Here is a 16,049-nt window from a genome sequence, read left to right as displayed (position 1 = left end):
TCCTGGATCAATGGCGCTTAGACTCCATCACCCTTAATGTGTGGAGCAGGACGTACAGGCAGCATAGCTAAGTACCCGCAGCCCTCAGTAGGCACAGAGGCTGTCATGGAAAAACACATGTTCTTAATCAATCTATTGACCGAATTCATGTGAAAACCAAATCACGCATATTTGTCTTTTAAAAACAAAACCTGCTCTAGAGCAGGTAATCCATTAATTGCAATGTGGAGCAAGACACTAAACTCCCAAGTTGCTCCTGATGGGCAGGCCAGCGCCGTGCATGGCAGCTCAACCACCATCAGAGAGTGAGTGTGTGTGTAAATGTGTGAATGACAGGCACGTTGTAAAGCATTTTGTCTGTTAAGGTAGAAAAGCGCCATATAAATGCAGTTCATTTAAGACAGCTACATAAAGGTAACACATTAAAGCTAATAAACTATTTCCATTGAGTTATTTAGTGAAGTGTGACGCTGACATGTGATATGTACCTATATCAAATTCAGTGTATCTTGTTTAAAAACTTGTTAATTTTGTTAGTTTTCAGAAATCATATGCAAGTGATGTTAGGAATAACATGTGGCACACACACACACACACAATCTGACTTAAGTGATCTAGTCCTACCTTTGGTGGCTACTCGAACACAGTCGATTTTGGTCTCCTGTACAAACAGATAAATAACAAGAGGAAGGGGTAGAGAAAGGAAGAAAAAGAAGAGAATCAGAGATTATTATGACACACATGCACAGACATAAGACACACACTTACGACGGCAGCAACACCTATCTAAGAACCCATGGCTACAACAAAACAGCTCGGCCAGTTCCACGCTGTCCCCTATCATCTGTTGAGCTCAATGACTGTGACACAAAACGCAGTTAGGGGAGAGGGCCCACAGCACAGATTAGCGGTGCTGAGCTGCTGATTTGTCAGCCAACAGCGATCTGTCGGCGGCCTGAGGCTCAAGGTGGTCAGTCACTGTGGAGAAACCAGAGCCCTGTGACAGACGAAACCAACCCAGCATGCAGGGCTCCAAAATGACACGTCAGGGAGCCTTTCTGAATATGTAATAGAGTTTCAGGTCTGACAACAGCCTTCAACAACATAAAAACACTGTTTTTGCTGTTGGGAGAGAAATTTGTTGTCAACAGTGGTCTGGTGAAAAGGAAAAAGGACACAGACTGGAACAGGGAGGCAATGAGTAATACAACACAAAAGACATGAGTGCTGTGTCCCTGTGTTTGACCCAGCCAAGCTGTCCAATGTGCAATGAGCACACATGGGAGAGGCAGCAGTTAGAGGCCACGAGAGGCATAATGAAGAGAAGAGAGAAGGAGAAAAACATTAACATTCATGTGATCCTAGGTGCATGTGCATTCACATTACAGCTTTCAAACTGTCAGACGGGCCTTTTATTAAAGGCACCATCACGAGAAGTCATATTAGATTTTTCTTTGAATAGAAGGCTGAAAAAATCTAGGTATGGATGGCACTCACCTTCTCTAAGTGTTAATTTTATTTAAAAGGACCAAACAATTCGGGCCAACAACATTAGATATTAATTAAAGCTTCCATTGACAGTGATGGCTTAATAAAAGAGAGTACATTTGGCCACTGTAAATCAAAACACTGAATATAAAAATAATTTCAGAACTGCCTCCATCACATAGACAGAGCTTTATGTTGTCTCAACAAGGGACTCTATAGTGTGTTCTTTCATTTTGTTTGTTCAAGGAAAAGTACTATCAGCCAATTCATACCTCTCATCAATTCACCCTGGAAAGTTTCAGATTGCCAATGCTTTACTCTCAAGAGCAAACTCGCTAATTGGATTCAGCTCTGCCTCACGTGTTATTTCTATTGCCTCCTTAAAGACGTGCTGCAGTTTCTCAAGGAGGCTGTTTATGGTGATTCTCATTCAGGACCACAATCGGTGAGGCTCTTGAAATTGCCATTGAGCTGTCTGCTGCAGCTCCGTGGAGGGAGGGCCCTGCCAAGTGCCACTTGATGACAGAGGCTGTGACCTGTACGATCGGTAACCCTGTTGTTGTTGCCTGCCTCCCACACTTAACTGCTGCTGGGACGACTGCCTCTTTTAAATGCTGTTGATCAAAGACTTGTCTGGCATTTGGCATAAAGCTCCATTGGAATAGGCAGGAGAACAGGGCCACGGTAATGGAGGGAAGGAGCATGTCACGGTATGGAGCGCTGCATTCCAAGCCTGACCCTGTTGTAGCCTATTGAGAGTGCAGACAGTGCTGCTGTTACACTCCACCAGAGTACTGCCTCATCTATCAGAGACCACATGCAATTGTGCAGTTATGTGCACGTGTCTGTTTGTGTGCGCAGTTACTATGCAGTGTCTAGAAGGTCTACACTCTGCCACCTCAGTCTCTGTCAGTCTTTCATTGTCATTAAACACTACATAACATTTAGCATTTTTAGAGGTGTGCTTTGACTATATGATATGGTATGGTTACTATGGTTTCTTAAAAAAAACAAACAAACAAACAAAAAACAAAATTAGAGACATAAAACTACTTACATTTTCCCAAATGTTTCCAACAATTTTCAAACCCAGAGAAATCTGTATTTTTAATCAAGGTAATGGTCTGTTTCATTTGCTTGCCCGTCAATGGTGTCATACCCCCTCTACCAAAGAGTATACGTGTATAAGACACACGTGTCAGTGTTGTGGTTGTCCGCCACACAGGCGTCTACCAAAGAGTATATGCATACAAGATAATATGTTGGCGTTGTGGTTGCTCGCCAGAAACATAAATTGACTTTTATTCAATTTTAAGCCACATTTTTCCAATAAAGTTTTTTTAACTATATTTTTTAACAGGATGAAGGATTTTAGTCATCGGATATCTGGATCTTAAGTTGTCAGAGAAACAAGCTGAGCAAACGTTAGCAGCTGCTTGGCGAACAGCCCCTCCTTACGTCCTATGGTTGCCTCTGTGGATAACTTGGCTCCCAGTAAAAACCTCCTGAACACTGAACTGGGAGAAGCTGATTGTGTAACAATGAAGACAACAACTCCAATGATCCCGCGCTACCTCACAATGCCATCAAACTCTGTCTTTTATCATTGTTTTGATTGAGAAACTCCTAGCAGCAGAAATGACATATTGTGCATTTAAGTGAGATATTTTCTGATCTTCATGCTTGTAGTTAATTAAATCAAATACACAAATTAGCGTCTGTACAGACTATACAAATGTAATTATCTAGTTGCTGAGTTGAGACACTGTACTTTATGTACTTATTAGCATAGCACTGTAAGATATGCTGTCAAACAATAAAATGTCAACCTTGCACACAGCACATGATATGTAATTCAGAGGACGTCAAACTCACCTGTGTTATTGTTTGCCTGTCTTTATGTAAGTTATAATACTGAATATAAAATAACTTCATCACAAGTCGTGTCTTCAACATGTTACTTAAGTGAAAAGTACAGAAAGATTATCAGTAAAATGCACCTTAAATAACAAAAGTTTATGTGGTCATTAGGAAGAATGGACCATTTCAGAGTGTTTTATTGTGACAAATTATATCAGTATATTATCATTACTGATGCATTGATGTGTAAGTAGCATTTTAACATTGTAACTGGTTGAAATAAAACATATTTCCTATAACTATGTTATAGACTGTTGGGTGGTTTAATCTATAACAATATATTATATTTCATAAACTGATCATATGATTTGTATATAGAATCTTAATCTGAAAAGTAACTAGTGACTGTTAAATATACTGCATGTAGTCAAGTAAAAAGTACAATATTCCCCTCTGAAATGTTTTTGAGTAGATGTTTAAAGGAAATAATGCAAATACTTGCTAGTAAGTACCTCAAAATTTTACTTCCCACCAATGGTTATGAATGAAAACAGACTGGCCAGAGTTATGAAAAAATTCTCATTTGGAGTCATGTCATAGCTTTAGTGTAACTTTAACTGAAGTTGCATGAATAAAATAAAAACCTCCAAAACACCCACCCCGTTGGCTGTGCTGACAGCCTGGTAATAGATGCTGTAGCTCTTCTGGGGCAGCAGAGGGGCATTCCAGTAGCCATTATAGGTCTTGTTGTCCCCGACAGTGAAGGGTTGGGGTGAGTGGATACCAGCGGCGGGGAACTGAGCAGTAAAGTAGTATTGGGAGTTTAGGAGCGTGGCGTTCTGGAAGTGAATGGGAACTGGGTAGCAGCGCAGGATTTCTGCTGTGCCTCGTGCTCTGCGTGGACGTTCCTCCTCCACCACCACCTGGTAGGCACTGCGAACACAGGACACAAACAGTATTAACAGACTCAAACAGGCCAACCAGGCACTTGTAAGAATACTGCTGGCAATTCTTTATTTTGCCTGTTAGCATTTTAATGTGTGAAAATTGCCTCTTTATGAATGGCACAGAAATGCATGTTTCAACGCTCTAAATCTCAGAGTACATCAAGTCCCAAGAAATTATTCTTTATTTAGACATGAGATGGAAGAGATTTGTGGAAAGGATAACACATTTTCCACCCAGCCTTTTCAGGTTTGTTCATCAGAAGTTGAAAATGTAGTACTAGAGTCTACAGTGTTATATTTTGTATCTACTGTGTGCTTGCAATATGTATTTCTTCATATTACAAAGTAACTGCATAGAATGTATATCTGCTCATCTATGGATGTAAATACATGTTATTATTATTATTATTGTTGTTATTATTTTTCCTTTCCACTCAACCTCTTTGCATCTACAGTCAATAGAAACTGAGATGAACTTTTACTGAAAAGCACATTTTGATACTTTTCTGTGATTTCTTTTGGTGTATAAGTTAGCAAACAAACTGCAGGCTAAGTGAACAGGAATGACTCAAAAATACAGTTCAAGAGAAATGAGCAGTGACACAGGACAGAGCTTGACGTTATTTGCTTTTTCATTATTCACGAAATGAAAAGGTTAACGGTACTTTCCATTTCCTCTCTATCCGAGCCTAGTGTTTAGCTAGATCAAACTGCAGCCCTCTGTGCCTCTGACAGAGATGACATTGTCTCCGAGCCGGCCACTTAGCTTGAGGGGCAGACAGACTGTCTCATAGACATTCATGTTAGTATGCATCTCGCATCCACCTGTTAAATCTATTGAGTCGCTGAGTGACAAAGAGTCTGTTTACAGCTGCCATGGAGAATAACCAGCCATGATTGGGGACGAGTGTTCCATTTCCAAAAGAGTCATGCAAACAACAAGTTATTATTACAGAAAAGGGAGCAAAGTTACACTGTTCAATCAATGAATACATGAATGAATGAATACTGCCTGACATGCTCTCTGATTCTCCAGTTTTGGAAAACTGACTTCTGATTTCAGCGCTGTTTTTCACGTTCATTAATTAAACAATTAATCAATAATTTGCACATTGTTGAACTGAATTTCTAAAGGAGGGTACCTTGTGGAGTTTTTGACCACTGGTATTGCTATGGAGCACTGTTTTGACCCCATTTTATTTGTAATGCACATATGCAAGGAGGCACATGCAAGCGTGGCCGATATGATACTGCACATATTCCTGCCACTGTTCTGCTGCCGTGGCAATGTGCCTGAAAAGACTAAACTGCACTATTTACAATGTTCCAAAAAACGTCTCTGCAAATGTTGAATGAGCAAGAAACACTGAATGTATGAACGAAAATAGCTTTTGTTTGTTTACAAGAAAACTCTCAAGGGAACCTTCAAATGTCATTTGTGGTCCATCCTTCACCTTTACAAATAATAATGTATTTGTGTAATGTTCATCAATAATGTTTCCATACTTTTCCCTTATAAAAAGAAGAAAATAAAAAATGCTTTCTCAAAATTGTTTACCAGTCTAAAAGATTGTTTTCTAAGCATTCATTTCAATCATTATGAAGTATTCATATAATCATATAATTGTACCATGCCATACAAAAGTAACAACAGGTGAAGCATTGCAAGGATCTAGAGCTTGGATGACCCTCAACATTTTCCATTTGCCTGCATTTTTAAAATAACAAGTATAAATAAATGCATTGGCAAACAAATCTGTACTGAAGTGGCTGTACTCTTAAAGTAGATCTTGAGGAGATTAAAGATGGTGACGCAGACTGGCAGCAAGGCTGCAAGAGTTTGCACTGCCAAGTAAAATTCGAGACTAAACTCAATAAAAATGTTTTTTGTTACAAAAAAACCCCAAACTCAGTGCCAAACTAAGGCAGTCTATTGGAGATATGGCATACAAAGGCAGTACCTACATCTTTACTCTCTTACTGCTTTTGTTGCTTTGTTGCTGGGCCAGCTGATGTGATGGTACTGTGTAAACTGACTGTGTTACCTTCACTAAATCGAGTCATCAAACCTCATATTCAGTAATCCTGAGTAATCAAAAAGCCAATATACCAACTCTTGCCCAGGCGCAATCTACAATGAAATCTTCCCGTCCATACTACAGGCTAACCAGCTACCTGATGATTTTGATTCTACTGGCAGGTGACGTTCAATCTAATTTGGGGCCAGATTGCAATGGTGAATGAAAGCTGCCGTTGTCAGATACACATGAGATTGTAAATGCTACTGAATTACACCAAGGAAGTGAAATCGGTTTGTAATCTCTAATGCAACCTTACAAAAATGTTATCTTTAACCTGACTGATAGTACACACAAAGAACATTTAAATAGAACGGCAGTTAAAAGGAAATTTTAATTCTTTCAACCAGTGAAGAAGGCTAAAGTCTTGTGGGACAAACAAATAAAACCAAAAGAACTGCTTGGTGGACGTTTGAATATCAGAAGCATTGTGTCAAAGGCTGAGTTGCTGATTGATTCGAACTTCTGACGTTCTTTCCTTTCAGAATCTCGGTTAACTACTCTAAGTCTTCATCAAGGACTGCTTTTGTTATACCTGGGTATCATGTTTTTAGGAAATATAGAAAATTAATCGGAGGAGGAGGGGTTCTCTTGTATGTTTGAGATCATTTTTAATGTGTATAAGTACATCAGCATTGCTGTCTCTATTGTATTGTGCCCTTGTATGTCTTTTACTGTTGTTGGCATATACCAACCTCCTAATTGTAATGACATTTTTTATGACAAACTGAAATCCTTACTAAAGGAAATTGGTACCAAGACTGAATTAATTGTATTAGGTGATTTTAATATAAACTGGTCTGATAAAGCAAACAGGAAAAAAATTCAAAAGTATGTCAGATCAGTATAATTTCACTCAAAAAATTCAAGGCCTAACCAGGGTTATTCAATCATCACAAATGTGAATAAACAAACCTGAAGGCATCACAAAATCGCCACAAAACAGGTATGTCAGATCATAAACTGACCTTAATTGTAAGACTAAACAACGATTTATATACAGACAAGAGGGTAAAAGTTTTTTTTTTAATGTCAAAAACTTAGTCAGTCCATTTGAGGTTAAGTTAAAGCAGTTGGACTGGAATAATGTTCTGCAGTCTGATGACATAGAAAAGGCATTCAGTTTATGATGGCCAGAGTCAGTGAGACTAAAAATGAATTTTTCAAAAAGGTCTCAGACTCGCGTAAAAACCATAATCTACCATGGTTAAATGAGCATCTTTGGAGATTAATGAAGCAGAGAGACTTAGCATTGAAGGCAGGCACAACTGACACAGATCACAGCTGATTATTTTATTAAACTAATCAATGAGTCTAAGGGACATAGTAAATTAGTTTGGGAAAATAATAATAAAATTACAAAGACAGAGGGTAAATCAGTTCAAAATTGGGTAATAAAGGAACAATCAAAAGTGACAGAAGATAAAGAACAAATAGCTACAATCTATAATTCGTTCTTTGTGGATTCAGTACAGTGTTTGGCCAAGAATTTAGTTTTAAGATCACGAGTTCTTGAACCTGCAAATAATGAATTCCCTATTTTTGCAATAGAAAATATCTTAGACTCTAAGTCTAAGTCTTAGGATGTCTATGATATTGATACAACATAATATAAATCAATACTATATAAGCTTTTATCTCATCTGATAAATCTATCAATAATAAACTCCTATTTTCCTTCTTCCTAGAAGGCTGCAGTAGTGACCCTCTTTAAATCAGGTGAAAGAACTGTCCCATTAAATTGTAAACCCATTAGTATCCTCCCAATAGCTTCTAAAATTGCAGAAAAGGTAGTTCATGATCTCTCATTTAAATGAAGGTGAATTTACTCCACATCCAATGCAATTTGATTTCTGAAAGCATCATTCAACAGAAACGGCAAATTGCTTTTTGTTGAACAAATCAAAAGATATCTTGATAAAGTTGGTGTTGTTGGAGCCGTGTTTTTAGATTTTAAGAAGGCATTTGACATAGTTAATCATAATACTTTCAAAACTCTCCAGATTTAAGTTATCTGTCAATGTCCTGACCTGGATAGAATCCTACTTAAATAAGAAGAAACAATGTACAAGAGTGGGTGATAAGTGTTCCTCCTTTGCTAGTTGTATAGTAGGGTTCCATCAAGAGTATTTTAGGACAAATTGTATTTAGTAGATATTAATGATCTTCCTCAAGTATGTCCAGATATTAATATCCAAATGTATGCTGATGATACTGTGATATTTACCCAAGCATGATCTAAAGAACATGTTGCAGGCAAATTGACAGCTGCAATGAGCAAGGTGTTGGATTGGCTAGCTAATTCATGCTTGACCCTTAATTTAAGCAAAACAGTTTGTATGTATTTCACAGCGAGGATCAATAATTCAGTTAATCCCGATATTTTAACTAATGGTGAAGTCATCAAGTCTGTGACACATGTTAAATATCTAGGTATTATTACTGACCGACAACTGTCTTTCAAAAAATAAGTTAGAAGGATCATCATGATTTTTCCCCATCTGTCTCATTGCATAACAACCTGGTCACAGGCAGGTGTGACTACAGTCAAGCCTGTGTACTTACTCTATAAAGAAATCCTAAAAGTACTAGATAAAAGCCAAGGGATGCTCTGATCTCACCCCCTCCTATTTGAGGATGCCTGGCCTATCCCAGCAGTGCCAGTAGGACTAGGGCATCTACTAGGGGTGATTGGGTACCGTAGTTCAGAAAGACAGCCTTTGGTCAATCTGCTTTCTTGGTTAAAGGAGTGAGGAAGTAGAATTCCATACCCACAAATATTCTCAGACTCAGGAAGCTTTGCAGTGTTCAAAACCAGCCTCAAGCTTTGGCTAAAGTCAGCACAAAAGTGTCACCACCAATGACTGCCTTTTATGTATTGTGCTGTTTTATGTAGTATATTTGCTGTTGTGGATGTTTTTGTCTACCTTCCCAGGGACAACAGATGTAAATTAGCTGCTAGCTTACTCAGGAGCAATTACTTTTAATTGTTCGTTCTCCCTGCAAAAATAAACAAAAATAAAATAAATAAATTAAACTGTATAGTTACAGTGCAACAGCCCTGGAGATGATCAATTGTTGCCCGCGGTTGGTACTGGATGATTAAGTGTCCCCTTGTGTGTACAGCATGTGCTCTTTAACCCTATAGTTTATCATAAGGTGCTTGCAGTGTCATTAGAAAATCCCCCTTTGCTCTCAGTGGGTGTGTCCCAATTCCTCAGAGCTCTCCTATTTAATGCTGGGTTGGGAGGTGATGAAATATTTAATCCTGCTGAGAGTCTGCGGGAGAAATCAGCCTTTAATTACTGTCCCCTATTGAGAGTAGAGGTCAAAGGGCAGATAGAGACGGTACATGGGAGCCACTTAAGTAGCTGCACAGCAGCAGAAAAATGAGTGATGCAGCTGCTTGAAGGCCTCAGTCAAAACACAGTAGATCTGATGTGAGCTAAGGTGGGACAATGCGGTATTAAAAGGGATATCTGCTGTCAGTCATATTACCCATCAGGTTTGATGGATAAACAACAACTATTATTTTAGGATATAACCCAAGGAAGACTGACAATAGCTATATTTTTATTTTAGAGTTGAAAATATGTAACTTCTTTTATGAATTATGGCCGCAATAAACAACCATTGTTTTGCTTTGCTGTAGCAATGTACATTTACTCATATCTAGCCCATATGGGTACTTTATATTCCAAATCAATCTGCAGATAGTGAACAAAAAAAAACAAAAGCTAGCTCCCCCCGGGTGGCTCCTTATGATATGATGATGTGGCTGTGCCATGACTTAATGATAGACACAGTATGAATAGGACCGGTTTCCTTTCCTCAGGCAAAATACCAAGTGCCAAAGGCTATGGGGCTCCAAGGGTAAGAACTCTTGTAATGTGGAAATCTAAACCACTGTATCTCTTCCGCAGAATATTCACTGCAGCAAGAAACTAAAATCTAGCTCACAATAAATTTGCAATTTAATAAAAATGTTTTGTTCATCTTTATAGTTGATAGAGACAATAATACACACTTTACTGGTCTCTAGCATTTTTCAGCACTAAATTGCTGCAATGCCTATTAAATATTTAAGACACACTCTTCCTTGGTGTTTGAGGAACAACTATTTTCACCTCATAAAATGCAAAACTAACTCATGAGTTTGGTGATTTGAAAATACGAAGATTTCTTTTTTCCTCTAATTACTGCTGTCATGTTAATGTGCCTTTGAGCAGATGACACCTTGTCACCTCATGCTGAGTTCACAATTTACATTATGAGTCATTTTGACAGACCAGAGTCATTTAGTCATATTCTTGATTTAGTATGGCATGAATGAGCACCGAAAAAAACAACAAACAACAGATGAACAATAATGACTTGATAGCAAGAACAAAAATCCTTTATAGCTGATGTTTCATTTGATCTGATACAAACCAGAGAATGGCTACTTGCATTCATGCTGATGATGAAAATGTATCTGTATGTTTCAATAAATATTAGCAAATAAGAATGCTCTCAAGCCAATTCATGTTGCTGCTAGACAAAAGATGAACAGGCTCAGCTGAATGTCAGCTACCAGTCCTTGTAATAGCCAAATGAACCTTCATGAACATACAGATACCAGATCAGAAGGACACCTCAGAAGAGGAAACCCATAGTTCACACCGCACACCTCAGTGAAAGGTGCGTAATTGTACTTTATTCTAAAACTGCTGAAATCCCCAACTTCTTTCCTTGAGCAGAAGATAGAAAGACAAGGCGAAAAAGAGGAATGAAGGGAGAAGCTATATGAGAAGAATAGTATAAGCTGTTAAAAGTGGTCTGCCAGAGGGGCTGGCAGGGCAGACCTGTATTCCTGCAGTAGCGCTGCAACCTGAGCTGACACCAATTAGGCCTCCTCCAGCCTTGCTGCCCGATAGATTTCAGCTCTGCCGCCATGTGACGCCAACCAATTATGGCGGATTGACTTGGAATCGACTGGATTGTGACCTGAAACTCAGATTTATTTTTCATGTGGGCTGATAGGGGAGAACTCCGGGCTGTTTGAGCAGATGAGGGAAGGGGTATGGGGAGCATTTCAATCACTGTCTCTCTCTCTCTCTAATGCTAACGGTTGGCTCTATATGCCTATAAGTCTGATTTAAGAGCGGTTGTAAGTAACACACTTCTCCTGACCCAGCATCCTTCCTCCATGCCTCTGTCTTCTTACTCTTTATATTTCCCTGGTGTCCATAAAGCTATAAAGCAAACAAATTAGAAGGTGCCATAGATTACATTTGCCATTAAATCGTAAAAAGCATTGAGTTGTGTCACGTTTAGGCACAGCTATTAGCGTTTGCTATGCTGTGATCAAAGAAAGTTGGTGCTTATTTTAGGACTGTAGAAAATCACTTAACTGATTTCAGGCCACGGTTGAGTACAGATAATCTGATGCTACAGGGAAGGAACTACACTGGAACTCACTTTCCTCAATATATGCAACTTACAATACTGGAAACTGGTATATTTTATAGCTTTTTCTGTTTGTATGCATGTGTGTGAGCTTGCTCAAGGCAAAGGTTATGGCAGGAGAGGGAGAAGGGCTGATGTACTGGTGTGAATGATAAAGGAAGCATCTCAAATCATTTATTTCCGCAGAAGCATGTAAACAATTTTTTTGATGCTACGGAGTGAGGAGGCGGATTCTGGCCCTGACGAGGGGCCATTGCAAACATTAGTTTAACACGACATGACTGATAGACAGTTCACTAATCCTCTTAAAGGAACAGTGTCCCCTCAGGTAAAAATTGTTCCCGGCTATGCGTGTCGTCCCCAGAGATTAGAAGCCAAATCCAAGTTGGAAATGTTATACTGATTAGCAATTAAACAAATATGAAAAATTGACTGCCTCCCTTAGCAGTGACAACGTCTGCCTAGATCTATCTGAAATATGATTTGACTTCAGCATGACTGCAGGATGCTGAAGTGAAACGGACGTTTGTCATCTGTTATGTCTTGCTTTTTTTATGAACCAGCGCTATCGTGTGATCTTCTAGTGTGCTCTCCTTCCTGTATTACGGCAAAACATCTGCTGTTTGAAACTCAAATGTCTGGAGCTCTATTACCTCCCAAACCCAATCAGCGTGCAAGATTGCGTTATCAAATCAAGCTTCATGCTGCTCTGCTACTCTGTGGTGCTGAGGATCAGTGTTCTCCCTTGTCAAATCCCTATTTCATAGGGGCTTTAAAACTGATTTCATAAAGTGTTCAATTTCAAAATGAGCTACCCACCACTCTAGAAAAGTGACGGCCACTCTTGCAACATGAGCAGTAGTATAAAATCAAATCTAACTATGGTGTGAAATTTAAGTCCTTGGTTGACAAAATGCAAACTCTTCAATAGATTGACTGGATCAGCTAAGTTTTTGACTTCAGGACTCCAGTACTCTAAAACATCACTTTATATGTACTTTAACTGTAAAGTTCACTTAGTCATGCATTTACCTAAAACAGATTAGAGATGCTGTTATTTTTGAAGCTTGAAAAATTCAGATGCCTGAATTTATCATTATTGGCCAGACAGCAGATCCCAACAGACCGCCTTGCTCAACTCCTCTGAATGGAAGCTACTTTATAGTCACCTTAAATTTTCAAAGGCATCGTATGTCACTTGAGGTGGAGGAAGAAAACACCTTCAAAAGCCTGCCAGTATGTCGTCTTGGGCCTGCATCATAATCTCTCCTGTTTGCTGCCCTCCGCCACCTCCTTTCTTTTGCAATTCATATTTTTCGAGACATCGGGTGCACACATGAAGGCAGTACGTTGGCCTTTATGTCCTGTGAGATTTAAGATGAGTGAAGAGGTGGAGAAAGAGATGTGTACCTGAAAACCCCCCAAAGTTTAGATGTGGAGAGGCTCTGCTGTGATCAAAGGATGCCTCAGTTAGTTTTGAGGTGTAGTTGTGCCATGTACTGAACTCTGATGAATTTTTTTAATGGATTATGTTGAGAGACACATTGAAGATATATGATCCTTAAAACTTAATGTCTCTATAAACACTAATTAATTACTTTTTATTTATGTAATAATTAAACCTGCAATAACTGATTTTTTTAGCCACTTGGGGACAGTGGAAACCAGTTTTGAACATAGCACTCTCATGTCATAACTTTTTAAGTTGTTCTGGCAAACTGGTTAGCAAACAGTTGCTCATTTACACATTCAACAGTTCCAGAGCAACATAATCATTCATTTGAAATTGTGTTTCTGGACACCTGAATGTAAGTACAATATTTACTTTCTTTTATCTCTATTTTTGGTCTCTACCAACTCCTGAGGGTAATATCTGTATCTTTAGCTGCTAAATGCTCCAGTATGTGCACTGAGCAGGTAATGTACAGTGGGTTCTTAGAGCTTTTTTGCTGAAAACAGCTGCCTGCTGAGGCCGAAAATGACACTTTAAGAGTGACTAGAGTGAACCAAAACAGTAAAATTGAAGGCCGGTAGCTAAAGAATAAGCTAAAACTCATTACTTACTACAAAGCCGAGGGGAGCTTCAGAATCAGTGGCAATTCTCTGTGGGTTCACCACTACAAGCGGCACCTCTTAAATTACACACTGTCATTTGATACATTGTTATTATAGAAAACATTGATTATAGCCGCTTTGACAAATAGAGTCTATCTCACTCTAAAACTGATTAGTTGGCAATAGCCATATTTAGGTTTATATTGTAAAGCATGCTCAGTTATGCGTGCTCAGTTATGTCTCAGCTCAGTAAAACAGAATGAAGTGGGTCTCAAACTAAGGTTTATATCTCCAAAGACAAATCTCAGTCTTTCATCCGGCTGTGGAGTGAGCACGTCTTCCAACGGTAAACAAAAGAGGAGCCCAGCATGATAATTAATGGAGGCTCCAATTCACGACACTCTTAATTATAATTAGGGGTTTGTAATTAGCCCAGTGAAAGAATGGCAGCCTGAGTAAGGCCTTCTGAATTGTACCTGTGAGAAGATTAAAAAACGATCACTCTGTCTTTCTTGCTCAGGCCTCTCCGTCTGGCACTGGGGCATTAATATGGGCAGCTGCACATACGGCAAACATGAGTTGACAAGCCTGACTAAAGATCTCCAGACTGTAATCTTTTAAGGACTCCGATGAGTTGATAGTGTAAAATTGAGTTTTGCAGCAAGCACAAGTGAAGAAGTTAACCCTGGCATTAATAGAACTCAAACAACAGACCCTTTTTTTTTCCTTTCATTTGAAATGGTCTATTCACTGTGCATTTCTAACTCCCACTTTTGACCTTTGAGGATGTAGAAAGGCATGTGTCTCCATTGAAGTAGACATGTTTTTCTTTTTACTAGAAAGCAAGGAGCTATGGATGGGTGGATGTACACTTTTCCACCAAGATCTCACCCCGCCTCCACAATGGTGATGCTATATGATCAACAACATGATCCCTCACTGGCTTCCCACTTAATGAAGCCCATTGTGTTTAATAGGGGTACCTCGGCTGAGCAAAAAGCACCACAGCTGGGTATCCGTTGGTTAATGTTTTTATCTTTTGTTTTTGATTTTGTTTTTTCTCATCCCCACTTCGCACCAAAGACTATCATGTAGCATGTCACACTCTTAGTTGTTACTTTGCACTTATTTTTGTACTTTAACTAGCTTCTACTCCTAACAACAAACATGATCAAGCAAACAGAATTCCCGCCAGAAGCCCACAGTGGCCTTGAGTAAACCAAAATGATGATTTTTGCCCAACAACTTGGCATTTAAACAGAACAGCTGTGCTGTTCCCCTAATAAAGACTAATAAATGCACCAACAAGCAGGCAGGATTCCTTCGTTCCCCAGAAGCCTGTGGTGGCTAAGGGTGAGCAGCCTGGTACATTAAAGACATGTAAAGGCAAGAGATCCTGAAGCTAGCATTGGCTGCACCGGGCTTTGTTCTCATCTTCAAAGGCTATGCTTCCTTTTCACAGCATCAAAATCCACAAACAAATAAAGCCCAGAAAATGAGATACGTACAGTAAGGTACCCTGGCAACTTTCCCTCACTGTGGGATATTGATAAACACAAGCTCTTTGATACTTTTTTGTTGCTGATGGTGATTCCCGGTGTTTTAATATGCTGTTTTGTTGTTTTTACTCTGTGCCGTGTGTGTGTATGTTGAATGTGAAAGCCTACCTCACAGGTGCACCCCTGCTTTGGGCAGGTTTAAGCAGTACAGTGACTGTGCTGTCTGTTTGGTTCAGAGAGGTCTCCTGGTCATACGCAGGCATGGAAGGAGCTAAGGAGAAAACCAAACAGAAAGGGGTTTACTACACTTCACAGCAAAGCTAACACAGTTCAGTTTAGGTCAACATCAAGATTTGATCATTTTTCTTGTCTTACGAGTCATTCAGCTCGACATTAAAGAGAAAAAGTAAAGCCAGCTTTCTCATTTTTACACTGAGCACTTATCGCCTTTTTGCCATTATAGCAACATAATTTAATCATTAAGTGTGGCAATAATACTGCAGTGAAACATTTGCTGCTGTCACAATATCTGGCTTAAAGAAAATCTTCAAAGTGGTGCACATACATTGGAGTAAGTAACTGTAGAAAGTAAGAAAAATTGTCAACTAGCCTCCTGGTCATAGTCTAAAGCAATCCCAGTTTTCATTAAGCAGAGCCAGCCTTGGTTTATGGAA

General features: G+C 39.1%; 1 protein-coding gene across 12 annotated transcripts in view; it reads right to left on the bottom strand.

Moving 5' to 3' along the window:
* LOC137194475 (receptor-type tyrosine-protein phosphatase mu-like) overlaps positions 1-16,049 on the bottom strand; it is a 168,629-nt gene that overhangs the window by 59,186 nt on the left and 93,394 nt on the right. For all 12 annotated transcript variants that reach the window (XR_010930971.1, XR_010930972.1, XR_010930970.1 and 9 more), the window contains exons 11-13: positions 15,544-15,646; positions 4,008-4,281; positions 625-661 (exon numbers count right to left, since the gene is read on the bottom strand). Coding sequence is in view for 9 of the 12 variants with exons in the window: in XM_067606392.1 (XP_067462493.1) it covers positions 625-661; positions 4,008-4,281; positions 15,544-15,646 (414 nt within the window). In the remaining 3 variants the exon portion in view is untranslated. The remainder of the gene's footprint in view (positions 1-624; positions 662-4,007; positions 4,282-15,543; positions 15,647-16,049) is intronic.

The sequence above is a fragment of the Thunnus thynnus genome, chromosome 12 (assembly GCF_963924715.1).
Source record: "Thunnus thynnus chromosome 12, fThuThy2.1, whole genome shotgun sequence".
NCBI classification, from domain to species: domain Eukaryota; kingdom Metazoa; phylum Chordata; class Actinopteri; order Scombriformes; family Scombridae; genus Thunnus; species Thunnus thynnus.
The sequence above is the reverse complement of the archived record's forward strand: the minus strand, read 5'-3'. Positions and strand labels throughout refer to the sequence as shown.